General features: G+C 44.0%; 1 protein-coding gene and 1 pseudogene across 1 annotated transcript; both read left to right on the forward strand.

Moving 5' to 3' along the window:
- On the forward strand, positions 1-24563 carry LEMD1 (LEM domain containing 1). The gene is made up of 5 exons (XM_032422479.1): positions 1-82; positions 689-811; positions 3475-3545; positions 23137-23213; positions 24365-24563. The coding sequence occupies exons 1-5, from the start codon at positions 1-3 to the stop codon at positions 24561-24563; spliced, it is 552 nt and encodes a 183-aa protein (XP_032278370.1).
- Positions 17393-17978, forward strand: LOC116643580 (annotated as a pseudogene).
- Positions 24564-26832: the final 2269 nt, after the last annotated feature.

Genomic DNA, 26832 nt, shown 5'->3' on the forward strand with positions numbered 1-26832 from the left:
ATGGTGGATGTGAAGTGTCTGAGTGACTATGAATTACAGCGTGAACTTAGTAAGCTTGGATTTTCACCTGGACCAATACTACGTACGTATGAGGCAAATATTAGAGACTCATCATTTATTACTTATAAACTACCTCCCAAGATTTAAAATTATTTACAGTGGAAGGAACATATGCAATAAAAAACATTAAAATGGAAATAGAAAAAATTTCTTAAAACACAGAAAACCATAAAGGGGGAAGAAGTGATAAATACACCCAGATGTTACGCACAGGTTACTAAGTACGGGGCCTGAGAGAAAGGATTGGTTTTTTCCAACAAGGAAAACCCATTTACTCTTGGTTGTATCACCCTGTTGGTTTTTTTCGTTTCTAGGATGTGCACTATGTTAACTGTTTATGTACTTATTGTTCATATTCCCCATAGATGGGAAGTACAACTTTGTCAGTCTTACTTTTGGATATATCCAATGCCTGCCTCCCTGGCTAATCCATGGAGGCCTCAACTTAATTGTTTGTGGAAGGATAGGAGCGCGTTGAGTAGCTGTGGGGTGGACCCTATTGTAAAGGCCGTAATTAACCAACAGTGTAAGGTACACGAATAAGGATCCCGTGGTGAAATACCGAGCATGCAGTGAGATCGCCTACACAAACGGGATAACTTAATCTGTTCTCCACATTCTTCTTCAGCTTCCACCAGAAAAGTGTATGAAAAAAAGTTGGTGCAACTGTTGGTCTCACCTCCCTGTGCATCACCTGTGATGAATGGACCTGAGGAGCTGGACGGAGCTCAGGATGATGACGACAGTGAAGGTACCATCAGAAGCTGTACTGCTAGATAGCAACTGTGTGCTTATTCTTACCTTGTCTGGGATGATCTGTGTAGCTTGAAATGCTATGCAGGGTGACCTATGAAATGTCCAGATGGCCTGTTTGCACACAGAGCCTGGAGAATAGGCCCCCGGGCTGCAAGAGGAATCCGTTATTCCATGTCCATGTTCATGCCAGCGACCCCGCTGGATGGAAAGTGGTGGTGGTGGGGGGGGGGGGGACCTGGTCAATTTGCATGTCCTCTTATTAACCAGAGCCAAATCTGTGTTTGATTTCTAAAACCGGGAGTTCCTGCAGGTAGTTTCCACATCTCCTTTGAGGTCCCAAACTCTGTTTTGCCTCAATCAATAAATGGGACAATTATTTTCTTCAGATTAAATGATTTCAAATCCGTTCAGAAAGATGAACCAAACGGTACCTTCCGGAACTCTTATGCCTACCGCCCTCCTGACTTCATGGGAGCTGACCACAGCTGGTCTCTTGCGGGCCCCAGGGTAGGTGCAGAGCTGTGGGGATCCGGGGGCTTCTGTTCCAGTGGCCCCTGCCCCCACGGGCACCATTCTCCTGTAGGAGGTGGGCTTGAAGATTCCTACAATCCATTCCAAGGCTGTTTCATTCAATAAATATTTATTAGGAGTCCTCCATGAGCCACAGAAAAATAACAGGAACTACCATGCCTTGAAGGCCTCCAGGGCACGTCTGCCCGTAAGTGCAATATCTCGTTTAACCCTCACAAACTTTTAGCTGAAGTTCTGAGAAGCTGAGTGGCCCAACATCGAACACCTAGGAAGCGCCCCCAGAATGTGCCATGAAGAGCAAGGTCCGTCGTCTCTGTCACCATTACACGTCCAGCTCCTGGAACAGTACCAGACACGGAGCAGGAATGCAGGATGTGTTTGTTGAAAGAGGGTGACAGAACTGAGATTTGAACCTAGGTCTGGTTCTCGTAACTGTGCTCTTTCCACCATATGCCTTACACTGTTCTCACAATTGCTATTGTGAGGATGAACACATTACCTTTTTGACCATGTTTGACCTACCAAAAAATGGCAATTTCATACAGCTCAAGTGAATAGTTTAACAAGTAAGATAAGTGCCTGGGGCCTTCTGAAAAATCCCCTGGTGATGCCTGGTATCGAGGTGGTGCAGTTCTGAGAGCTTTCCCTAAGTCCCGTGTGGCCGGCCTCATTTGAAAGAGCAGCAGGACTGGGATATGGACCCCACCGGCCCCTGAGCATACCCCAGACCCTTTCTGGATGGGGGATATGTTCAGAGTCCTGCCCCAGACCTGGGACTGCGTGTGTTTCCTGCCCTAGACAGGAGCTGAAGGGACTAGAGCAGCCCTCTGATGAAATGAAGGGCCAGGTTGGAAGATTCCAGAGAGGAAGCCTTGTGTCCTTACTGCTCACAGCTGCCCAGGACTGCGGGTCAAAGCTGCACAGCCAAGCTGTGGTGGTCCTAGGCCAAGCTCTCTTGCTTCCCAGCGTGCAGCCCTCCGCAGAGGGGCATGTATGCCCAGGCCGCGAGAGAATGGGTCCTTCAGTTTGTAAGCTTTGCCTTTGCCTTGCAGACTGTATCCACCTGATGCCAGCCAACTTCAGGCAGTCAGGTCAGAGGAGAAAGCTCTGGGGCAGTCCCTCCCTTGTCACGCAATGCTACAGTGCCAGTGGATGGTGCTTAGGTCAAGTAGGCAATGACTGCTGTCTCCGGGTCAGGTCTGAATCAGATGTTTGAGTCTGCTCACTGGAGGAGCCTCAGAGACCCCGGTGCCATCAGAATGAAGGGGTTGCCACGGGACTGATAAGGTCCTGGGGAGATTCAGCCTTGGGCGCTTCACAGAAACACCTCGTCCTGGGGTGGGGTCACGGTGGGGAGCGTGTGACAGGGGCCCAGTTCAGACCTAAGGCGAAGCAGTAGGTCATCCAGACAATGGGTAGGTTTGGTTTTTTTCTCATTTTCACTCATTGTTTTGGCACCAAGTAGACATAGCTTTAATGGTCAAACCTCTTTTCCAGCTTCCCAAATATTCTGGAGTCAGAGGGCTCCTTTAAAATCCCCTCCAACAGCTCTTCTGAGTGTGTAACAGCCCCTGATTGCTCCGAGTTTATCAAAATGCTTCTCCACCAGCTGAAGCCAAGGGTTGACGAACAACCACCTTTCCTGCCCCCAGCAGTTTCCCGATGTTAAAGCCTTTTAGCACAGGTCTGGCCTTCCCTCCTCTGGGGGCTTCTTCGGACACAGGAGAAAATCCTCCTGCCCGATCTAGACATTCAAGGATGCGTGAGGCTTGCAGCTGGTTTAAGGGGGGCACTGACTAGACTGAAACCAGCCGCCCAGAGGAGCGGCCAGCTTGAGCTCAGCCATGTATACAGTGTACGGAATGTACACAGACATGACGGCCCTCCTGTTATGACGGCCTTCCCGTTAGGAGCCCTCCCGTGTCCCCCGGGGACGGGCTCAGCGCTTTGCACAACGGCCACTGCAGAAATGCCCTTTGCCCTCAGAAGGGCAAAGTGAATTTTCTTCCCCTCATGAAATTCTCCTGCCCTACAATTGGGAGAATTCACCCCGATGACTGGTGTTTATTTCCCTTTCTAGCTCGTATGTTCTCATGGCCTATTTTCCTTTTGTTTTCCATGATCCAGAGCTTAATGCCACTATCATTTTGAAAGGAAATATCATTCTCTCATCAGAAAAAAACAAGGGACCCAAAAAAGTATGTACAATTCTAATGCATGAATACTTTTACCCATAATATATTAAATATAGGAAATAGCACTCCCGAATGTATTAAGAAAGGAAATAGCAAGTGACTCCATTCTGGTCTAGCCGTAAAATCCTAGTTTACAGCAGCTCGTTGTAATGCAGGTTTCTGTTTTGCGAAACTATTTCCATGTTCTGGCTCAAGGCCCAGAGTCACCGTCCTCCTGCCCCTCCCTGAGATTGCGGCTACCCTGCTTCGCCCTCCGGCTGCCATTCCCCTCCCCTTTCCTGGGGCCCCAGGGCCCACGTTGGCAGGGAGCCCTGAGCACGGTTCCAGACCCACCATGAGTGTGAGCAGAGAAGCAATGTGAGTTCCTGCTTCCTTGTCTTTCCCAGACACTGAGCTCTGGCTTCCACCCTCACTGCCGTGTTGAAGCTCATGGCCAAGTGTGTGAGGGTCAGAGGTTTTACAGTGAGGCCTCGCTGGCTTAGAGTCCCTGTCCTTCCCTGGGCTTTGTCCTGGGGCTTTGGGGAAGTCACTTAACAGATGTCAACTCCTCGTGCAGCTTCATGGCAATACCTACCTCACAGGGTGGGTGCGAAGGGAAAGCTCTAGAAGGAGGCATGTAATTAGTTCACATCATGAACTCCAAGACGCCAACCCCAAGGACTTTTTCCCAGTCTTCTGACCACTGTCCCTCGTATTTAGAGATGCCTCTCTCTTTCCATTTTGACAACACTGTGCTGGCTCGGTTCCTGATTCTGCCCCTCGGACAGTTTCCATTCTGACCCTGTCTTCTGGCCCCTCAATGAGATCTGTCTCTAGCCCCCCTCTCCTCCTGCTCTGCATCATTTCCATTGCCCGCCTCCTTCCCTTTACCTCATGTCATCTTTCCACACAGAAGCCTCCACACGGGCTCCCTCCCCCTAGGCAGAGGCCTCCACATCCAGCCCCCTCGCGGAGAACTCTTTACTTTTCCTTGTCTTTCCTTCCTTCCTCCCCTCCTTCCTGCATTCATGCAGCAAATGTTACTTATAATCGTGAACATTTCATAGATTGCAGAAGTGTATTTATCTTTCTCTCCGTGGTGAGCTCTACCTCCCAGCTCCTCGCACTGAGGACATCCAGGACCGTGCTCATTTTTGCTCACCCCAAACCTGCATTTGTGGCCTCTGTTCACCTTGATGGTTTCACCACTTCCCGCTGTCCAGGCTCAAGGCCTCAGTTATCTTGGAATACCCATTGCCCCTCACATATAAACAGTTGCCAGTGGATTTGAATTATGATTTTTAAAAATCCATCCCTCCTTTCTGCTATCCTAACTTGCACCCATATTATTATTATTATTTTTTTTTAAGTAGGCTCCCCGTTGGGCATGGAGCCCAACGCAGGCTTGAACTCATGACCCTGAGATCAAGACCTGAGCTGAGATCCAGTCTGACACTTAACCGACTGAGCCACCCAGACGCCCCCATATTACTTTTTATTTTTATCGGAACAATTGTAATATCCTCCTAACTGACCTCCGCCTCTAACCTTTCCTGATTCCAGTTCAGATGTACAAGCAGAGCTTGAGCCATGACACTCACTTCGCCTGGAAACAAGGCGCAAACTTACCACGCACCACGAAGAGACTCCAGTATCTCCCTCATCACCCTACAGACTCTCCCCTGGTTTCCCACCTCTCTCACTTCCTTCCCATGTGCCTTTGCCTCAGCCATTCCTTATGTCTGGCATTCTTTTCATCCTCCGCACCCCCATCCCCTGCCCATTTTCTTCTGGTTCAAATCCTGTGATTGTTTAAGGACCCGACTCCAAAGCCATGCCTGTGCATCCCCTTAAAATTGCCCTCCCTCCCCTGCAGTAGCTGTTACAGGCTCTCACACAGAGTAGGAGCCCAGAGCTCACCTCATCCCATCTGCCAAACCGCTCTAGCGACAAACAGGTTAGTTTGCCAATATGGTCTAGTGTTTATTTATTTATTTTTATTTTTAAAAAAGATTTTATTTATTTATTTGACAGAGAGAGACACAGCGAGAGAGGGAACACAAGCAGGGGAAGTGGGAGAGGGAGAAGCAGGCTCCCGCTGAGTGGAGAGCCCAATGCGGGGCTCGATCCCAGGACCCCGGGACCATGACCTGAGCTGAAGGCAGACGCCTAATGACTGAGCCACACAGGCGCCCCAATATGTTCTAGTATTTAAACTCCTCGCTGAGTTTCAGCAAGTGAAAAGGAAACCCCGAGTACACATTCCTATAGTGGATGTAGCTTTGGCTTCCCATTTGAACAGAATTCAAATCTGATGAAGTAATTCTGATAGCTTATCAAACTTTCTAAAAGGATGTTTTAAATCTTCCAAATGGCTCATCAGAGGAATCCTTTCCATTCAAAAAACCTCCTGAGGGCAGAGCACCCTTTTGTCTAGATCCTGCACAGACACGGAGGGGAGAACAAAGCAACCTGAGTATTTGAAGTGCATGCGGGCGGGACCAGCGCCCTTCAGGTCTTTGCTTTCCATAAACCTGAAATAAAACCACATCAATATTTTGAATTGGCAATAGAATTCAACCGAAAGTTTGTGAGGGCCCGAAATGTTTGGATCTGAAGGATTTATATAAGCCGTTTTGATTCTCAGAAGGGCCTCAAGACATCTGTTCAACATTAAATTCTGAAGTAAATGTAAATAAGCATTTAAATTTCCATGTAAAAGGTGGTAAAAAGTGTGTTTATAGAGTCACTTGTCTAACGCCATAGACTTTAATTACTTAAGAGCAGTGGTGTGTACCTAATTGCCCTCAGAGTAGCTGGAGAGGCAGAATTTGCATTTTTTTGAAACACCAAGGAACACCTATTCCCCTCTCATCCTAGCAGGGTTTCCAGTGGAATACAAACTACTTTGAGATTTTGATTATGTCCATTTCCAGACACTTTGTAATCCTGCATGTGTGTTTTTTATCAGATCACGAATGCAGCCCACTGCTTTGGAGATTAAGATCACTCAGGAAGTCAGGCCAATATATATTTTTTAATTGGGGATTTTTTCATCAGATGGACTCGGGGCGCAGCGGGTGCCTCCTGTGATGGAGAAGGCAGGAAAGCCGATGTGTGTAATGCAGGCTCTAAGTCCCTTCTACCAAAGATGGGGAGATGGGATTTGGGGTGTTCGGGAAGCAGAATGATCTGCAATGTCAGGCTGCATAAAGTGGCCTCTGAGTAAGGTGACCATGTCATTTACACCCCCGGCAGGATGCTTTTGAGAATGAAAGGGGACACTTCTAGAAGAGACACTGGAATAACAGGAATCAAACAGGACTGTCCTGGCAAACCAGGGCATCTGGGCACCCTGGGCTTAAGAGTGGTTCCAGGGGTGGAGATGTTTGCATGTGCACTCCCGTCTCTGGACAGCTGCTTGTCCGATCCCCAGAGGGCTGCTGGGCCTGGGAGCTGTGTGCTCCGGAGCGCCCCTGGCCCCTTCGGTGTCTCCTTGTTCACTCCCAGACATGCATGTTCGTTCCTGCCAGAATCCTGGTTCTCCTGTTCTCCCTGTTCTCCCAGCCCGGAAAACTCTTCTCATCTTGCCACCTATGCGACACATTCCTCCAGGAGCTTCTAAAAATGTGTTCTGTGGGTCTGGGTCTAGCAATCTGCCCTTTCAATCCGCCGCAACTCCCACCCTCTGCCTAAGAGCTTTGGCTTCAGGTTGTAAAACTCTGAGCGTGAAAACCGATGTCTTTGAATCCTCTGCATTGAATCCAGTGCCAGCCATATGGGGAGAGGGAGGAGGGAGTTACTCAGTCTTTGTTGGCTGAACCCAAGGGAACCTTTGTTATATATTGATGTTGATGATCTCCCTTTCTCTGACTTCCTATTCTGTACTATCTCTTTTGTCTCTTAGACATACCTTAACGTATTCTCCTGAGGGACAATGCTTAGGGCACAGTGAATTGATGACCACCCAGGGAATGGTTGCAACAGACCTTCCACCCCTGGGTCTCAGCCTGTGAGTTAACAACTATTTATACTGAGCATTGTGCTAGACCTTTTTGAGGAAGAAAATAGATGCAAAAGGAGCCATGGTTCCTGCCCTGGAGAAACTTTAAAATGAGCTCTGGAAACAAAGAATATGTGTATCAAAAATCTGGACTCCAGAGCCAGACTGCCTGGGTTAAAATCCCAGCTCTGAAACTGACTTGGACAAGACACCTGACCTCCCGGTCTTAATTTCCTCATCCATAAATCAGGACAATAATGGTCTCAACTTCATAGAGCGTTGTGAGGATTAAGTTAACATATGTAAAACAGAGTAGCAATGCTACATCATAAGAGCCATCTAAGTACAGTAATAACTACTATTATCATCAGTACTATCATGGAAAAAGCACGATATTTAATTATCTACAAAACAAAGCAAACTGCTTAATGGAAAATAATATGATGGCAACTGAATCTCAGTATTGAACTCCTAAGTGCTGCAGAGAAGGATTTATCAGAGTGCCCACAGGTATATTTATCTATTATATAATTATATAACAGGTATATTTATCTTTTTTTACAAGATTTTATTTATTCATTTGAGAGAGCGAGAGAGAGAGCACAAGCAGGGGGTGAGGCAGGGAGAGAAGAAGCAGCAGGCAGGCTTCCCGCTGAGCAGGGAGCCCGATGCAGGGCTCCATCCCAGGACCTTGAGATCATATCCTGAGCCGAAGGCAGACGCTTAACCATCTGAGCCACCCAGGCACCCAATATACAGATATAATTAAAGATTGTTCTCTGTGAGTGCTGTGTGTTGAATGAGGCAGACCAACCCTTAAAAAAAAAAGTCCTATGTGCCCTCCTTGTATATAAGGACTCCTTCTTCTTAATCTTATGCTAAATCCTTCCCCTGCCTTTTGAAACATTGAAAAAATAATTTATTTTGAAATAACTTCAAACTTAGGGACAGTGGCAAGATTAGTATAAGGAACTCCTAGATTGCTTCCACCCAGATTATCCAGTGGTTGGCTTTTACCGCATTTGCTCTGTGTGCATATGCGTGCACGTGCGTGTGCGTCTGCACGCACGCGCCCTACCATTGTGTCTTTGAACCGTTTGAGGGCCAGCTGTAGACGGGAAGTCTCTCAGCTCCCCTGCATGTCTTCTGCCTACCACCAAAGGACACTTTCCTCCATAACCACCATGTGACACTCCAAAGAAGGACATTCACATTGATTCAATGCTACCGTCTTAACATTCAGACCCCATACAAATTTCACCAATCGTCCCCAAAATGTCTTTCTGCTTTCTGGTCCACGACCAATCCAGGAATGCACTTTGCCTCTCGGGCTGGAGGAGCGGTACCTCAATCTTTCCCTGTCATTCACGCCCTTGACTATTTTAAAAAGTAAGGCCTTTCATTTCTGTTGGGTGATTTTTTCTGTCTGATTTTTCCTTTTTACTATTCATAGAGGCCTTGCATTCTGGGCAGAAATTCCTCAGACAGGGTGCTATGCTCTTCTCAGAGTGTCACAACAGGGAACAATGTCATCCTGTCCCACTGCTGGTGATGTAACCTAAACCACCTGGGAAAGTTGGCATCTGTCAGATGTCTCCATAAAGCCGTCATTTTCCCCTTTGTAACTGAACTTTTGTGGGGAATTATTCTGAAATGATACCAACATAGTGTTCCTCATCAAACCTCATCCGTTAGCCCCAGTACCCATGGAGGACTGCCTGATTCCACCTCCATTATGATGATGGCCCATTAAGATTTTTTATTCCTAGGGGCGCCTTGCTGGCTCAGTTGGTAGAGCATGTGACTCTTGATCTCGGGGTTGTGAGTTCAAGCCCCACGCTGGGCAGAGAGATTACTCGAAAAAATTAAAAATAAGGATAAAAAGATTTTCTATTTCTATCCTTCCTTCTGTATTTATTAGTTGACATTCTACCGTAAGGAAGAGCTCCCCTTATTCATTAATCCATATATATTAGCATGGACTCGTTGATTCCTTTTGATTCAGTAGGTTGTATTCATTGATATCATTTTAATGCTTAAATTGTTTCACATTTGGCCAGTGGGAGCCCCTTCAAAACAGATACTGTGTCCTTTTAACATGTCCTCATTATTCCTTGAGGATTTTCTTAATTTCCGGCACAAGATGTTTCAGCCCCTTCTTGTGCTTTTCCTGCTCCGGAGCCTTGGTTCCTTTTATTGCAGGGTGGTATTTGGAAACCAAAATCTAGGCCTTTAGGGAGCTCACTGCTACTGGGGAGTTGTTGCTTCCAGGCCCTCTCAGTGCATAGAGATAAAAAATAAATGTCTGCAAATGTACACATACACCTAAACGTCTATAACTATTTTTCTCTCTCTCTCTACATATAAAGTTAAAAGCCACGAGTCCATGTTGATCTCCAGTTCCAATCCACCATTTCAGTGTCCCTTCTAACCTTTCCCCTTCCTACGACTGTGAGAAACCTGGCTTCCATTATCCTCAATATATTTTTGCTCAGTTTAAAAATTTTACTCAGTGTAACCAATCTCCCATTGTAACAGCCACCACCCCTTCTGCATCACCCCCATCACCCCCTCCTCCACCACTGGACTTGCCAGCCCCTCCACGTGACCGTCCCCTCACCGTCTCTCTTCCTTGGCACACTAATGCCTTCATGCTGTCCCCTCCCCTACCGTTCCCATTCTTCAGCCACGAGGCACCCCAGTGCCCCCCTCCATATACACAGCCCCCTGCACTCCATCTCTTTGGCCTCTGGACATGCTGACCCTCTGCGTCCATGTCCCCTCTTCCCACACTGACTCCCAGGGGAGGAAAAGGAAGGGAGGGAAAGCTTCATTTCTCTTTTTTGCTTCCAATTTTGAGGTCTGTTTCCATATCTTTGTGCCAAAACTTTAATAGGATTTTTACTCTCCTATTATTGCTGATAAGTTACCTTGTAGGCCTATAATTAGCATGTGCATTGACTACCCCAAATGCTGCCATCAGGAGGCCCAATGTGCCAAGGGAATAAGTATTTTTTTTTTTAAAGATTTTATTATTTATTTATTTGAGAGAGAGAGAATGAGAGAGAGCACATGAGAGGGGTTAGGGTCAGAGGGAGAAGGAGACTCCCGGCCGGGCAGGGAGCCCCATGCGGGACTCGATCCAGGGACTCCAGGATCATGACCTGAGCCGAAGGCAGTCGCGTAACGAACTGAGCCACCCAGGCACCCAGGAATAAGTATTAAAGGACTACTTAAGTGTGCAGTTTGAGTTGAGTTGCATGTAAAGGTTTTAGGAGACCGACGTTGAACATCACTATAACAGTTTCTTAATCAATTGAAAAACATCCTTATTCCCAGTAGTAGTTGTATATTCCAATTGGGTCAAAGTGAAGAGTAAATTACATATTCTATAACTACTTAATAAGCCCTCTGTTCTTACCTGTAACATGTGCTAATGGGAGCTAAATGCTGTCTTTACAAGGAATGTAATTCAACATTCTCCCTATAAAAATACTAACCTCCTGGTAGATATGCTTAAATATGCTTAACGATCAATATGACTTTATCTTATTGATTACATGCTGATTCTTTCTATGTAATAGAACCCAGTTTTTGAAATACAGGAACAGCAGGAAGAGATAGTGAAACCAAACTCTGATTACAGTGATAACATGTTAATAAAGGTAAAGTTATTTTCATAAAACTGAATTATGAGTAGTGGTGTTCTCTTTCTACCGGAAAATATGAATTTATTTAGAAAATTCAGCTTCTCCTTTTCACCTCCGAATATAACCCTGACTTTAGCTAATTTATCCGTTGCATTATGGGTCTATGGCTGTATGTATCAGTTTAGGGAGAGGAGTTTCCCCGTTGTACCTCCCATACGAGAACCCCAGATTACTTTAATCTCCTGGGACTTGTTAAGGTTTTGCAAAAACCAGGCCCTGTTCACCACTATTCATGAGTTCAGGAGTGATTTATTGTAATTATTGATCATGGAATTTCCTATTTGAAAGGGTTCTTGAAGGAGGCTGTGTGGTGAGGAATGATGAGGAAAACGGCCGAGAGGGATTATGACTCACCCAAGACCACACAGAGAGGTAGCAGAAAAATCGGAAATGGACTTCCAGCCTCCTAATTTCCATCCTATTGCCCTTTCCATAAGATCAGGCTGCCATAAGGGAAGGAAAGACAACCAGGCACCTGAGTAGTGAAACAGCTCCCCCCAGTGTCTCTTTCCGTGATATCGCAGAAGGACTTCTGGACATCCGTTCACCCATGGAAGCAAGAGGCTTCTTTTCTGATGATTGCTTTGTAATGAGAATCCATATGAGGCACTCTTTGGTGGCCCTTCCATTCACACGTAGAAGCCCTGGTACAGAAATCAGCACAGTTTAAAATGGGCTGACAGATATGCAGATGGGTAGTTGGAATTTGCCCAAGGGAATAGAAAAAAATTCAAACCTGAAAATATTTTTTGATGGTTTATGATAATAGATCTTATGCATCTAAAAAAGGTATAAAGAATTCTGTAATGAGCAGTTAGATTCCCATCCCAGAGATTAAAAAAATAAATCAATTCTGTTGAAGACCAATGTAGCCCTCCCTGATCATATTCCTCTTCCCTGCTTTCCCCCAAGGTAACCACTATCCTGAATTTACTACTTTTCATTCTTTTCCTTTCTTTATAGTATCCACAACTTTAGTTTCTCCTGATTTTAGATTTTATTTAAATGACATCATCATGGGGCGCCTGGGTGGCTCAGTTGATCAGGCATCCCACTCCTGATTTAGGCTCAGGTCATGATCTCAGGGTCATGAGATCGAGCCCCGCGTTAGGCTCCACACTGGGCGTGGAGCCTGCTTGGGATTCTCTCTCTCTCCCTCTGCCCCGCGCCACCGCCCCCCACTTTCTCTCGCTCTCTCAGTAAATAAATAAAATAAATAAATAAATAACATCATCATGTAAGTATTCTTCTATAACTTCCCATTATCATTCAGCATTATGCCATGGGCTTCTTCCAATATCTGTAGTGCTGGTTCATTCATTTGCACTGCTATATAGTTATTGTAAAAATATATTGATCCATTCCTTATTTATTGGACATTTGGATTGTTTCCAAGTTTTTCTATTGTAAGCAATGTTGCTACAAACATTGTGATGTGTGAACCATTGTATACATGGGCAAGAATTTTTTTCTGATTGAATGAATACACTTAGGAGTGGAATTGTTAGATAGCCAAGGACACAGACCTCTTCAACTTTACAGATCATGTTAAATCACCCTACAAAGTGACTGCAACATCTTACATTCCTACCAGCAATATATGGAGAGCTCTGTCATTCTCAATCTTCTTCAAAATTTAGTATCGCCACACTTAATGTTTATCAAAGTAATGGGTATAAGATTGTATTTCATTATAATAATAATTTGCTTATTATTGCTTATAAGGTTGAGCATCTTCTTACATGTTTTTGGTCATTTGTGTTTTCTCATCTATGAAGTGCCGGTTCGTGTCTTTTGCTCATTTTTCTATTAGGTTATCTTTTTCTTGTTAATTTACAGGATCTCTTTATATATTTTGGATACTAATCCTTTGTCAGTCATAAGTGTAGCACATATCTTCTAGTAGTCTGGGCTTATCTTTTTTTTGTTTACAGGAGTTTTGGGTGCACCGCAAATTTGAGAGGAAGGTGCAGAGATTTCTTATCTACTCCCTGCCCCCACATATGCATAGCCTCCTCCATTACCATCCCCCACCTGGGCCTTGTCTTTCACTCTTTCCTCAGTGCCTTTAAAAAAAAGTAGTGAAAAAAATAATTTCAAGCTTACAGAAAGTTTCTAACAAATAATTCTTCTGTGGCCTTCACCCAGATTTACCAATTTTTAACATTTTGCCATATTTGTTTTATAATTTTATCTATTCTTTTCTTGGACTAAATTGTAAACATCATGATCATTTTACTCCCTCCCCAAAACTTCAGTATGTATTTCCTTAGACTGAAGACATAAGGATATTCACACTACAGTGACAAAAATCAGAAATTCTTCTTTTTTTTTAAAGATTTTATTTATTTATTCAAAAGAGAGAGCATGAGCGAAAGAGCACAAGCAGGGGGAGTGGCAGAGGGAGCAGCAGAGAGAGAGAGAGAGAAGCAGACTCCCTACTGAGCAGGGAGCCCAGGACTCTGGGATCATGACCTGAGCCGAAGGCAGATGCTTAACCGACTAAGCCACCCAGGCACCCCAGAAATTTTTCTACTACGATTAAATTCACATAAAATTTACTATTTTATTTTATTTTATTTTTTAAGATGTTATTTATTTATTTGACAGAGAGAGACACAGCTAGAGAGGGAACACAAGCAGGGGGAGTGGGAGAAGGAGAAGCAGGCTTCCGCGGAGTGGAGAACCCAATGCGGGGCTTGATCCCAGGACCCCAGGACCTGAGCCGAAGGCAGACGCTTAACGACTGAGCCACCCGGGTGCCCCTAAAATTTACTAAAGTGCACAAATCACTGGCATTTGGGGCATTCATAGTGCTGTGACACCATCACCTCTATCTAGTTTCAAAACATTTTCATTACCTCAAAATAAAACTCAGTACTCATTAAGCAGATCCTCCCCAACCCCTTCTTGGCAACTACTAATCTGCTTTCTGTTTCAATGGATTTACTTCTTCTAGCTATTTCATATAAGCGGAATATTCAGTATGTGCTATTTTGTGACTGGCTCCTTTCACCCAGCTGACGTTTTGTAAGGTTCATCCACATTATAGCATGTATTTGTATCAGGGCTTGAGTGAATAGTGTTCCATTATATGAATAGACCACAGTTTGTTTATTCATTCATCTGTTGATGGACATTTAGCTTGTTTATACCTCTTGCATATTGGGAAAAGTGATACTGTAAAAATTCAAGGACAAGTATTTGAATACCTGTTTACAATTCTTTCAGATATACACCTAGGAGTGGAATTATTGGGTCATGTGGTATTTCTGTATTCAACATTTTTAGTAATAGCTAAACCATTTTCCACGATAGCTGCAGCATGTTACATTCACACTAATATCTGAGGGATCCAGTATCACCATATCCTTGACAACACTCGTCCTTCTATGCCAGCCATCCTGGAAGATGTGAAATGGTATCTCAATGTGTTTTGATTTGCATTTTGATGACTAATGACTAATGATGTTGAGCATTCTTTTCATCTGCTATTGGCCATTCATATATCTTCTTTGGCGAAATGTCTAGTCCAGCCCTTTGTCCATTTTTTAACTAGGTTGCTTGTCTTTTTATTGTTGAGTTGTAAGAGTTCTATATATTCTGAAAGCCAGAGTGTTATCAGATGAAGGATATGCAAATATTTTTTCTCACTCTGTGGGTTGCCTTTTTCCTTTCTTGGTGATGTCTCTTGATGCACAAAGGTCTTCAGAAGTTTGATTATGATTTGTATTTGGCATAGATTTCTTTGCATCTGTCCTGTTTGGAATTCAGTCAGCTTCTTGAATCTGTACATTTACGTCTTTGGCCAAATTTGGGACATTTTCAGCCATTATTTTTTCAAATATCTTTTTCAGCCTGACCTCATTCTCTTCTCCTTTAGGGACTCTGATGACAGAAATGTTAGATCTTCTATTGTAATCCCCCAAGACTCTGTTTATCTGTTTTTTGTGCTTTTTTTTTTTTTTCTCCTGTTTTCTCTCTGGGTTTTGTTGTGGGTGATTTATACAGTTCTATCTTCATGTAGATTGATTCTTTCCTCTGTGTTCCCCATTCCTCTGTCAAGCCCATTTAGTGAGTTTTTAATTTTGGTGGTTGCATTTTTTTTTCCACTTCTAAATTTACACGGGGCTCTTCTGTATGTATTCTACTTCTCTGCAAGGAGTTGATTTTTTTTTTCATTTGTTACAAACCTTTTCATATTGCTCCTTGAAGCATTTTATGATGGCTGCTTTAAAACCCTGGTCAGATAATTCCAACATTTGTGTCATCTCCATTTGTTGATGTTTATGAGACTCTGGATTTCAGTTCAATCTTTTGTTTTAGCAGGCCTCCTCAGACTCCACACTGGTGGGGATAGAGGGGTGTCAGCTCTTCGCTGTCAGGTAGGGATAGAAGTCCGGGTCCCCCACTGGGCCTCCACAGCCACCTTGGTGTTCATGTGGGGTGCCTTGTTGCTGGGCTGCTGGGGGGGCTTCCACGTGGCCTCCATTGACTCCACCCCTGTGGGAAGAGGGAGGGTTTGACACCTGGGGCTGGTGGTCCAGGCTTCCCCCTTGCACCTTGGGTGGTGGGGACGGGGGTAGGCTCTGTGGCTGGGGTAGGACAGTGACTGTCAAAAAGTCTTCTGTCTTACTTGGCTGCCCCTTTCTCCTTTCCTGTCCTTTGGTTTTTCTGGGGGCTTTTTCCATTTGCACCCATTACCGTTTTCAGGTTGCCAGTTTCTCCAGCACTGCCTCTGGGGGTATGGGAGGTAAGAGGAAGACCCAGGGCACTCACCACGCATCAGTCCTTGGGTGCCAAGGTCCCTAGTCCCTCTGCTTCTCTCCACCTTTCAGTGTCTTCTTACCTTTGCTTTATATATAATGTCCAGGTTTTGGAGCGATACTCAGCAGAAGAAACTGAGAGAAGCATATCTATCCCATCTTGTTCCCAATCTCATTTTTGAATTCTGTCCTTTTTCTTCTGCTCTGCATTGTTAGCTTTTGTCTTATATCAGATTTCCGTACCTACATGGGTGTTTCAAAATGTACCCAGAATTTGTTTTTATCAGGTATGGTGACAGACACGAGACACTACCACTGAGAGAATTCATGGCAGGCAGGGCCACGTGGGGAAGTATTAGGGTCAAGTGGGGGGGTGGCAGTGAGGGGAAGGTATGGGCACCGACTTTATTGTGGTTTTTGCAGGAGGAAATTGGTCAGGCAAGGTATGCATTTTAGGATTGGCTAGTTTGAGCAATATCAGTGGACTCCGGGCTACAAGACTGGTTCCTAGTTGGCCAGTAACTGGGCTGAATTAGAGCAGGGGAAAATATTGGCTTGGGATATGAGAGACAAAGGCGGTAGCTGGGGATATGGGTTTGGGGTTGGTTGACTTGCCTATGAAAGGCTTGCTCATGTGCATTCTCTCTAGGATTAGCAAGACTCGAGATGTCAAAGCATCATAAACCACGGAAAACAAAAGCCGTGATTAATTCAACGGGGTCTCTATTCTGATCAGCTTGTCCAGCCTGTGCCGACAGCAGAATGTTTTAATGACCTTAGCAAGCCCCCATCCTCCTTGTTGTTTTAAAATAGTGTCTCTATTTTACTTATCCTTTTGTCCTTCCATATAAATTTTAGAATGAGCGTATTAAGTTCCATGAAAAATTCATATTGAAATTTTGATTGAAATGTTATTGACTTTATGAATTAATTTGGAAAGAGCTAAAGCTTTACTCTGTTGAGTCTTCCTGCTCATGTTCTTTACATTAATTTAAATTTTCTTTAACGTCCTTCAGTAAGATTTTATAATTTTCTCAGTGTAGGTCATGCTCATCTTTTGTTAGCTTTAGTAGGTAGCTGTGCTAGGTTTTTAATTTTTGTTGCTATTGGGGATAGTATCTTTTAAAAATTATGTTTAAATGGTTTGTTGTTAGTATATAGAAACAAAATTGACTTTTGCATACTGATCTTATAACAATTACCCTCTGCAATTATAATAATTTTTCTGTAGATTTTTTTTAGTCCAGTTTGTATACCTTTCATTTTTTTGGTCTTGTTTTGTTTTACTGGACTGACTAAGACCCCCTTTATTATAGTATTAAGTAAGAGTGATAATAAGAATTCTTTCCTTAGTCCCATCCCTCACACCAGCGGCTCACTCCGCATTTTACCATGCCTTTCACCTGAGACCCCTCCCAGCACCCTACATTGGATAACGATGATACCTTCCTGGGAAAACTCTGGGCTTCCAAGAAACTGCCATGTTTGGCACAGCTCACCTTGCTCAGCAACAGCAACCCTGGAGTCGGCTCAGCTCAACTCCCACAATCACCTCCATGAGGCGGGATGTTTATTTTTTTGATCCTGAGATACCAAAGGATGACCTGGATTTCCGCTTAGCAGCCTTGTACAACCACCACACAGGGACATTCAAGAACAAAAGTGAGATACTCTTACACCAGGAGACCACCCAGGATACCCACAGAATCATCAAGACCCAATTCCCTGGAGAGCTTTTACCCCCTCCTCCGCCACCTTCCATCACTTCCCGAGCTAACATTAGACACTGGATCAACCCTAAGAAGGAGTCTATCCACAGCATCCAGGGATCCATAGTGTCCCCGCCCACTGCAGCCACCAGTGGAGGCTACTCCCGAAAGAATGATGGTGGCTTCTTCTCTACCTAATGTTGACAGGTCCCTGGACTAAATTAATCATAATGGAACATCCTGCTGCCCACCTCCATTAAATAGAATTGTGCTGGGGGCACCTGGGTGGCTCAGTCGTTAAGTGTCTGCCTTCGGCTCAGGTCATGGTCCCAGGGTCCTGGGATCAAGCCCCGCATCGGGCTCGCTGCTCGGCAGAAAGCCTGCTTCTCCCTCTCCTACTCTCCCTGCTTGTGTTCCCTCTCTCACTGTCTCTCTCTCTGTTAAATAAATAAATAAAATCTTTAAAAAAAAAAAAAATAAAATAAATAGAATTGTGCTGGATGAAAAAAAAAAAAAAAAAAGAATTCTTTCCTTGGGGGCGCCTGGGTGGCTCAGTTAAGTGTCTGCCTTCGGCTCAGGTCATGATCCTGGAGTTCCAGGATCGAGCCCCACGGCTGGCTCCCTGCTCAGTGGGGAGTCTGCTTCTCCCTTGCCCCCTGCTCCTACTCTCTCTGTCTCTCTCACTCTCTCAAATAAATAAACAAAGAAAGAAAGAAAGAATTCTTTCCTTGGTTCTGATTTTAAAGGAAATGCATTTAGCATTTTGCCTTTGAGTATGGTTTTTGGTGTAGGTATTGGAAGACACTTTTTGTCAAGTTAAAGAAGTTCCCGTTCTATTCCTGGTTTGCTAGAAGATTCCCTTAAAAAAAAAAAAAAAACAGGAATGGTGATGATCATAAGGTTTTCAATCTTTCTTTTGTTAATGTGGTACAGATTACTTTAGAAGGCTTTTAATAAATTCAAAATCATGACTTAGGTTAACGGAGCACAATGTTGAAAATGAGAGCTTTATTAAATCAAGGCTGAGGTAAAAACAATGAAGAGTCTGAAATTACTGTAGGATCTTTTATTAACGGAATCATTTTTAGTCAATAAAGGGATTTGAGGTTAATTCAATTTTATTTATTTTATTTTATTTTTTTTAAAGATTTTGTTTATTTATTTGAGAGAGAGAGAATGAGAGAGCACATGAGAGGGGGGAGGGTCAGAGGGAGAAGCAGACTCCCTGCCAAGCAGGGAGCCCGATGCGGGACTCAATCCAGGGACTCCAGGATCATGACCTGAGCCGAAGGCAGTTGCTTAACCAACTGAGCCACCCAGGCGCCCAAGGTTAATTCAATTTTAAAGAGCTCTAAATCAAAAGGTTTTTTTCCTGCCTGGGAGCAGGTTCACAATTACCAGTTTGCCAAGCCATTGGTAAAAATGTCTGCTTCTATAATATAACCTGTTTTTGAAAAACTGCGTCCACGAAATAGAGTGATTGGAAAGTGTAACGCATTGCAGTTAGGAGAGGATTTCGTCCCCACCGCCAGGAACAGCACTGCCTCCTGACTCTTCAGAGGCCAGCAGTAAGAAGTCCTGGGAGAGGGGCGCCTGGGGGGCTCAGTCAGTTGAGCGGCTGCCTTTGGCTCAGGTCGTGGTCCCGGGGTCCCGGGATCGAGTCCTGCATCGGGCTCCCTGCTCAGCGGGGAGTCTTCTTGTCCCTCTCCCTGTGTCTGCTTCTCTCTCTGCTTGTGCTCTCTCTGTCTCTAACAAATGAATAAATAAAATTTAAAAAAAGAAGAAGAAGAAGTCCTGGGAGAGTAAGAGAAAGGAACGGGGAGGAAGCTGGCACAGCCCACGACACCCCTCTCTGATCGCCTGTAACTGCAGGGGTCAGGCTATGATAACTCTGGCTAGGTTTGGGTCTACCTTGTCAGATATACATCTCGTGGAAATGCAAACACACTCGTATTTCCTCATGCCCCAAAATGAATGGCTTTAGTCAGAGGAGATTGATCGTTTTCAAAAACCAAATACGTTTTTTGATGAGTAAGGATTGAATGGGAAAACAAAATGATTCTTGTTCGTCTGGTTCTGGATATTAGCCCAGAGTTTTGTACTTCCCTATAATACAGGAGAACATAATATCTCATACACGCTCCACTTTCGGATGCCACGGATATACTAAGTAGGTCAGAATTAGCACAAAATTAGCCTACCTAGAAAAATCTTCTTGAAAAACAAAACAAAACAATTCATCGAAAATATTTAAGAAGAGATCAGATGGCTACAAGTGTCACTTCCACGGGAAATGAATTAATGATTTGATCATTTATCAATTAGTGAAAACAGTTTTTAGAAACATGTTTTTGCTCTATTGTTTATGATGAGTTTCCCCAGTAGAAATATTATAAAACAAGAACAACAGGGCACTGGAGACAGAATACGGGGGTTTCAGTCATGGTTGTGCCTTTTCCTAATTGTGTAACCCGGGCAAAAAGTGTCACTCCCATAAACCTCTCTTTTCTCATCTATAAAATGATCACTACAGAGTTGTGGAAAGATTACGTGGCTCGGGGCATGTTGAATGCCCAAGACAACAGATGCTCAGAACACAGTATTTCTAATTCTCTTCTAGTAAAGCCTCATTATCCACCCTCTGCAGGACAGCAGGGTGATCGTCAGCAGGGGCTCTGAGACTACACCACCTGAGTTGACTCCTAGCTCCACCATCTCACCAGCTGTGTGACCGAGGGCACTTGACTTAAACTCTCCACGCCTCAGTTTTGTCATCTGTGAAATGGGCACCATAAAAGCACTTTCCTCATAGGGTGGTATTGAGAATTAAATGGGTTTATTTATGTAAGATGCTTAGAGTGGTGCTTGGCACACAGGAAATAACTATATAAGTGTCAGCTAGGATTATATTAAGACACTCATTGTTTATTGCATTGCCATATCTCAGAATTATTATTATATTTGTAACTACAGCTGTGATCAATGATATGTGGATGGGTGTCATTTTCTGACTTGAATGCCAGGGGCAGTAGCGAAGAGGGTGGGGAAGCAGAGGCGGCCCCACATCCCCCTCACTGTCAGCTGTGAATGCTTTGGAAATAGCCAGCTTTTTTTTTTTTTTTTTTTTGCAGATTCTAGCTCTGGGCATAGGGAGAAAGGAGCATTACACTCCCCCATGGGTGCGATTTCACCCTCACTAAGCCATTGCTTTAATGAACACCAATATTTTTTCGTTCCATTGTAAATGGTGTTCATAGTGAAAACCGTATTTTAACGGTTTAATATTAAATAATAAATTTAATATTAAATTTAATATTTAAATTAAAAGAATTTTTTTTAATGAAAAATGAATTAACTCTAAACATGCCACCTGACACAAAAACTGTTTCATTGTTTCTCTTTCCCTCTAGTTGTTGTTTATGTGCATGTGCTGGATAAGTTTAGCCAGTTGCCGTCACTGTGTGTGTACTCTGTTTACTGTGATCAATAACCCTTTCCCCTGACTTTATAATTATTATTATTATTGATGGCTGCACAGTCCGGTTGATAGGCCGTAATTGCTCCTTTTTTGAAAATCACAATGTCCACATTTTACATGCTGTAGGAGAACTCGACATGTGAATGATAGTAAAGGACAGCAATGATAAAAGGAAAGGCAATCAAAGACCTAAACCTGCTGTGGCAGGGGAGAAGAGAAGGGAGGGAGTATTGGATGGCCTAAGAGCTGTGAAATCCTATAATTTGATTTTGCAAAAAGACTTCTACCCCCAGTGTTTTATTTAACAGACCTATTTTTACATGTAAGAGAATTAAAAAGAAGTTGCATGTGATGGGTACGTGGAGGTTCATTATACTGTTGTCTACTTCTGTGTCTGCTTGAAGCTTTCTGTAATTAAAAAGGTTGGGAAAAAAAGGATGTGCCTATAAACGATTTTCCTACACCCTTGGAAATAGTTTGACGTGTCTCTCGGTGAGCAAACACTAGCCCACGTGGCTCCTTGGTGAGAATTTTCAAAGTCCCTTTTCCTCAAGGGTCCCCCTCTTCCAGGAAATCGGAGAGGTGTGTATGTGTGCACTGTCTGCAGTGAGCTGCTTCCTTGGGTGCAGCACCCTGTGCTAGGCACAGCTTCCCACCATCGGCAGAGGCCTGGCTTGGGTACCACTAAACCACTGTTAAGAACAACTTCTTGGGGCGCCTGGGTGGCTCAGTCGTTAAGCGCCTGCCTTCAGCTCAGGTCGTGATCCCGGGGTCCTGGGATCGAGCCCCGCATCGGGCTCCCTGCTCCGCGGGAAGCCTGCTTCCCCCTCTCCCACTCCCCCTGCTTGTGTTCCCTCTCTCGCTGTGTCTCTCTCTGTCAAATAAATAAAATCTTTAAAAAAAAAAAAAAGAACAACTTCTTTAAGAAGCTGAGGCAGGGAGTGGAGGCAAGGGGTGGAGGCCGTAGCTGCTTGGGCATCCGTGGCCAGTACTGGGAAAGGGGTGACCAGCCGTAAATGATGGTACACCGGGCCCTGCCCTCCCCAGCCCACCTTGGGCTGAGACCATTGGTCCTGCAGACACAACACACCTGGCCTGGACATTGCAGACATTTGAGGATGAGGAGGCCTGCATCATAACCATGAGTGGACAATCAAGGAAAACCAGGCCTATGAGGAAAAACAGCAATGCGCAATGAATAATAATTACCAGAATCATAATCATTATTGCTATCCCTCTTACAGGACAATATTTTCATTTTCTGAAATTACTTTCCAGTTTTTGTCCATGGCCAACTTGCTTTTTTATTTTATTTTTATTTATTTATTTAATTTTTAAAAAGATTTATTTATTTTTTGAGAGAGGGAGCATGCACATGTGAGGGCGCAAGTCAGGGGGTGGTTGCTGAGGCAGAGGGAGAGAGGATCTCAAGCAGATTCCCCACTGAGCACGGAGCCCCACGCAGGGCTCAATCTCGTGACCCTGAGACCATGACCTGAGCCAAAACCAAGAGTCGGTCGCTTAACTGACTGAGCCACCCAGGCACCCCCCAACTTGTTTTTTAAAATAATGTTATTCTTTATATACAAATGACGCCTGCTCATAGAGGAAGCTCCAAGCAATAAAGTACAAGTAAGAGCAAAATAAAGAGTTGATATTTAAGACCAGAATGCTACTTGCATCATGTGACCCTATTTACCAGTGTGTCTATTGTTAATGTGTGAGTCACTAAAGTAAAATATTACTCCATGGCACTTGAATGTTTTTGCTAATTATTGAGTAAAGGCAAACTTAAAGTTCATGTTATGAGGTGGCTAAATACCTGACATACCAAAAACATCTATCAGTACTCAGATTATATGGCTTTTTCTAGAATAAAAAAATAAAGTCCTTTGTACAAGACATTGGAAACAATAAATTCTTCTTGATATTTTCTTTCTGTTCATTAGAGACTCGAGACTTCCATCACTAAACCAAAAGCCCTAGATATCTACTGCCTGGCTTATAAGACTTCTGAGGGAATAAGGTAATGCTTTGCTTAGTGTATGAGAGGTTATTGTTGTCTTATATAACTCCTGGGGAAAAATTTGTTATTCAGATTTCTGTGAAAGGTTTGAGGCTGAAAAGAATCTGTTGAGAAAGAAGAAAGATTCATAGTATCTCATCATTTTTAAAAAAGTTTTCATTTATTTGTCAGAGAGGGGGAGAGAGAGAGAGAGAACATAAGCAGGGGGAGCGGCAGGCAGAGGGAGAAGCAGGCTCCCCGCTGAGCAAGGACCCCCCCCCCCCATGCAGGGCTCGATCCCAGGACCCTGAGATCATGACCTGAGCTAAAGGCAGACGCTTAACCGACTGAGCCACCCAGGCATCCCGTATCTCATCATTTCAAAGCTGAAAGAACTTTGTATACTGTCTAGTTCACCACTTATATTTGGAGATAAAGAAACAGGTCAGAGAGGCAGAGGAGGATGCCAAAAGTCACAATGAACTGAGACCAGAAGTCACGTGTCTTGATTCGTAGTCTTTGGAGACGTTTATTCCTATTTGTGTCTTGGAAAATAGGGAGAAAGCGGGGAGAAAAGGAGCAGGTAGCTGAAATAAGAGCTCAGGACAGGCCATATTATTTGTTGTTCAGAAAGTAAAGTCTTCTGGAAAGTTCCAGAACTTCTGAATAAAGTGAGGCAGATTTCCAGGATTAGACAGGTGGGTACATTAAGAGATTTCAGAACGTACCATCTTGTCCTTTTAAACCAACATTAGTAGATTTCAAAAGCGCTTCCCATCCCACCCCTGAGGGGTAGTCCTTATTCACACCTGTGAAGAGAGACAGGAAAGAGCATGGGAACTGGCGTCCCCATCTACCTGTACCCGTTTCCAGTGGGGATTGAAGGATCTGCGGGTCCCTGCGGCAGGCCTTGGGCCAGCATTGAAAGATGTTATGCAAGCAGGTGGTAATACTAAATAAATGCTTTGGGGGATTTTAGGGATCTCACATCCCTGTGATACCTTGTTGATCTCACTTGTTGAAATCAGCATAGGTTTTAAACAAGTAGAGGGCTGCTCACTAAATTTTAGCCCCACCACAGTTGCTCCCTTGGGGCTCAAGGGCCACATACTTTAAGGGGGTGCTCAAGTCATAGCTGTCCACAACCCTAAGAGCCACTAATGTTTTCACAGGTTACCTTCAAGAGCATCAGACACCCGATTCAAAGGATGGAGTAGCACCCGAGAGACAGACTACTGGCCTGTGAGCAGGAGTTTTGAGTGCGGGAACCAAGAAATTCTTCCAGTGGGCTTGAAGCTTGCTATGTTTGGCATTTTCATCATTGTGATCTTTGTCTACGTAACAGTGGAAAGGAAGCCGTTCTTTGGCTAAGTGCTTTAGGAAGTAATGAGAGAGCCCCTGAGTGCTACTCTAAGCCCTCCAGGTGCAGGAAAGAACAGAAAGACTGTTCCAAAGGGGGATGCCCAGCCCCATAGCCACGTCACTATCCACTATGCTGCTCTCACAAATCCGTACCCAGCTCATAATTTCAAAGCCGATGGGGCCTTACGTGCTGTCTAGTTCACCACTCATGTTTCAAGATAAGGAAATAGGCCAGGGAGGTAGAGGGCAATGAACAAAAGTCACAATGACCTGAAACCAGCATCCATGGTGGCAGGAACGAGGGAGAGAACAAGGCACTCTTGTCGAAGAGCTTGAGGAACAGGGAATTCCCTGAGTCATGCTGGCCATCATTAAAAATGCTGCCACATTTGAGTATACTTCTGAAAAGAAAACCATGCCTGGTGTTTTTTCTTTTGAACTACGGTACTAAGCCCATAGGTCCCACTTCATTCACTCTTCCAATGGTATAGTCAACTATGCGAAAGGCCACAACACAACAGGTAAATAACAAAAAAGGAATGTGTCTGGTTCGGCAAACACAGACCATATCCAGCATCACCAGTCGTGAAAGGAAAACAATGTAGAACGAGACAGCATTTTTGCCAGTGAAACTAGCAAAGTTTGAAGAAATTAATGCCCGATGAGGGAATGTTGGCATTGTGGCCTCCGGGAGCAGGCAGAGCTGGGGAGGCGCCTGGCTCCCCTACTTATTGGTTCTGTGACCTTGGGTGAGTTCCTTGTTCTCTGTGCTTCAGTTTCAACTTCTAAAAGTAGAGATAGAATAGACTTCTTAGGGGATGAAGAATTTGAAGAAATAATCCATACAAAGTACTTAGTGTGGTCCACACCTGATGGGTAGTAAGCCTTCAAGAAATGCTCAAGCAGGGGCGCCTGGGTGGCTCAGTCGTTGGGCGTCTGCCTTCGGCTCGGGTCCTGATCCCAGGGTCCTGGGATCGAGCCCCGCATCGGGCTCCCTGCTTGGCCGAAAGCCTGCTTCTCCCTCTCCCACTCCCCCTGCTTGTGTTCCCTCTCTTGCTGTGTCTCTCTCTGTCAAATAAATAAATAAAATCTTTAAAAAAAAAAGGGAAAAAAAAAAAGAAATGCTCAAGCAATGTTACACTTCGGCACAATATTTCTACTTCCTGGAGAGACTAATTCTAGATACAGAGAAGTCTTCCCGTCCCTCTCTTTTTAAAGTTTTTATTTAAATTCCAGTTAGTTAACATACAGTGCAATATTAGTTTCAGGTGTACAATATAGTGATTCAACACTTCCATACAAGACCCGGAGCTCATCACAACAAGAGCATTCCTTAATCCTCATCACCTGTTCAACCCATCCCCCCACCCACCTCCCCTCTGGTAACCAGCAGTTTGTTCTCTATAGTTAAGAAGGAGAAGTCTTTTTTTTTTTTTAAGTAAACTCTACATGCAACATGGGGCCCGAACTCACGACCCCGAAATCAAGAGTCACTCGCTCTATTGACTAAGCCAGCCAGGTGCCCCAAGAGGAGTCTTAAGTATCAATTAGTTGACTGCAGCAATTTTTATGATAACCAAAATGTAGAACCATCCCAAATATCCAACAATAGGGGAATAGTTTGATAAATGGACGTATAGCCTCTTGATAGATTATACAACAATTAAAAATATTAGCAATGAATTTATCATAACAGGAAATGCTTATTTATAAAAATTTAATAACAGTTTTATTGAGATATAATTTACAAGTCATCCAATTCACCTCAAGTGTACAGTTCTATGATCTTTAGTATATTCATAGAGTTGCACAGTCATCACCACAATCAACTTTAGAATATTTTCGTCACCCCTAATATGCTGCTTTTTTTTTTTTTAAGAGAACTTTACACCCAACGTGGCGCTCAAACTCATGACCCCAAGATCGAGAGTTGCACATCTACTGACTGAGCCGGCCAGGTTCCCCACCCCTAATTTACTTTAATGTTTTTTTTATTTTTTATTTTTTAACTTACTTTTTTTTTTTTTTTTTTAAGATTTTATTTGTTTATTTGAGAGAGAGAATGAGAGACAGAGAGCATGAGAGGGAGGAGGGTCAGAGGGAGAAGCAGACTCCCCGCCGAGCAGGGAGCCCGATGCGGGACTCGATCCCGGGACTCCAGGATCATGACCTGAGCCGAAGGCAGTCGCTCAACCAACTGAGCCACCCAGGCGCCCTAACTTACTTTTTTTTTAATGGTACACAAAAGACACGGATTTGTTATTACTGTGTTATCTCA

This window comes from Phoca vitulina, unplaced genomic scaffold, assembly GCF_004348235.1.
Source record: "Phoca vitulina isolate PV1807 unplaced genomic scaffold, GSC_HSeal_1.0 scaffold26, whole genome shotgun sequence".
In the NCBI taxonomy this organism is placed as follows: Eukaryota; Metazoa; Chordata; class Mammalia; order Carnivora; family Phocidae; genus Phoca; species Phoca vitulina.

Bases quoted from the DNA above. Each gene is read 5' to 3' on its own strand.
- LEMD1 (XM_032422479.1), top strand. From the start codon at position 1: ATGGTGGATGTGAAGTGTCTGAGTGACTATGAATTACAGCGTGAACTT. The intron at 3,546-23,136 runs GTATGTACAATT...TCTGTTCATTAG, and splicing joins AAAACAAGGGACCCAAAAAA to AGACTCGAGACTTCCATCAC. The intron at 23,214-24,364 runs GTAATGCTTTGC...ATGTTTTCACAG, and splicing joins AAGACTTCTGAGGGAATAAG to GTTACCTTCAAGAGCATCAG.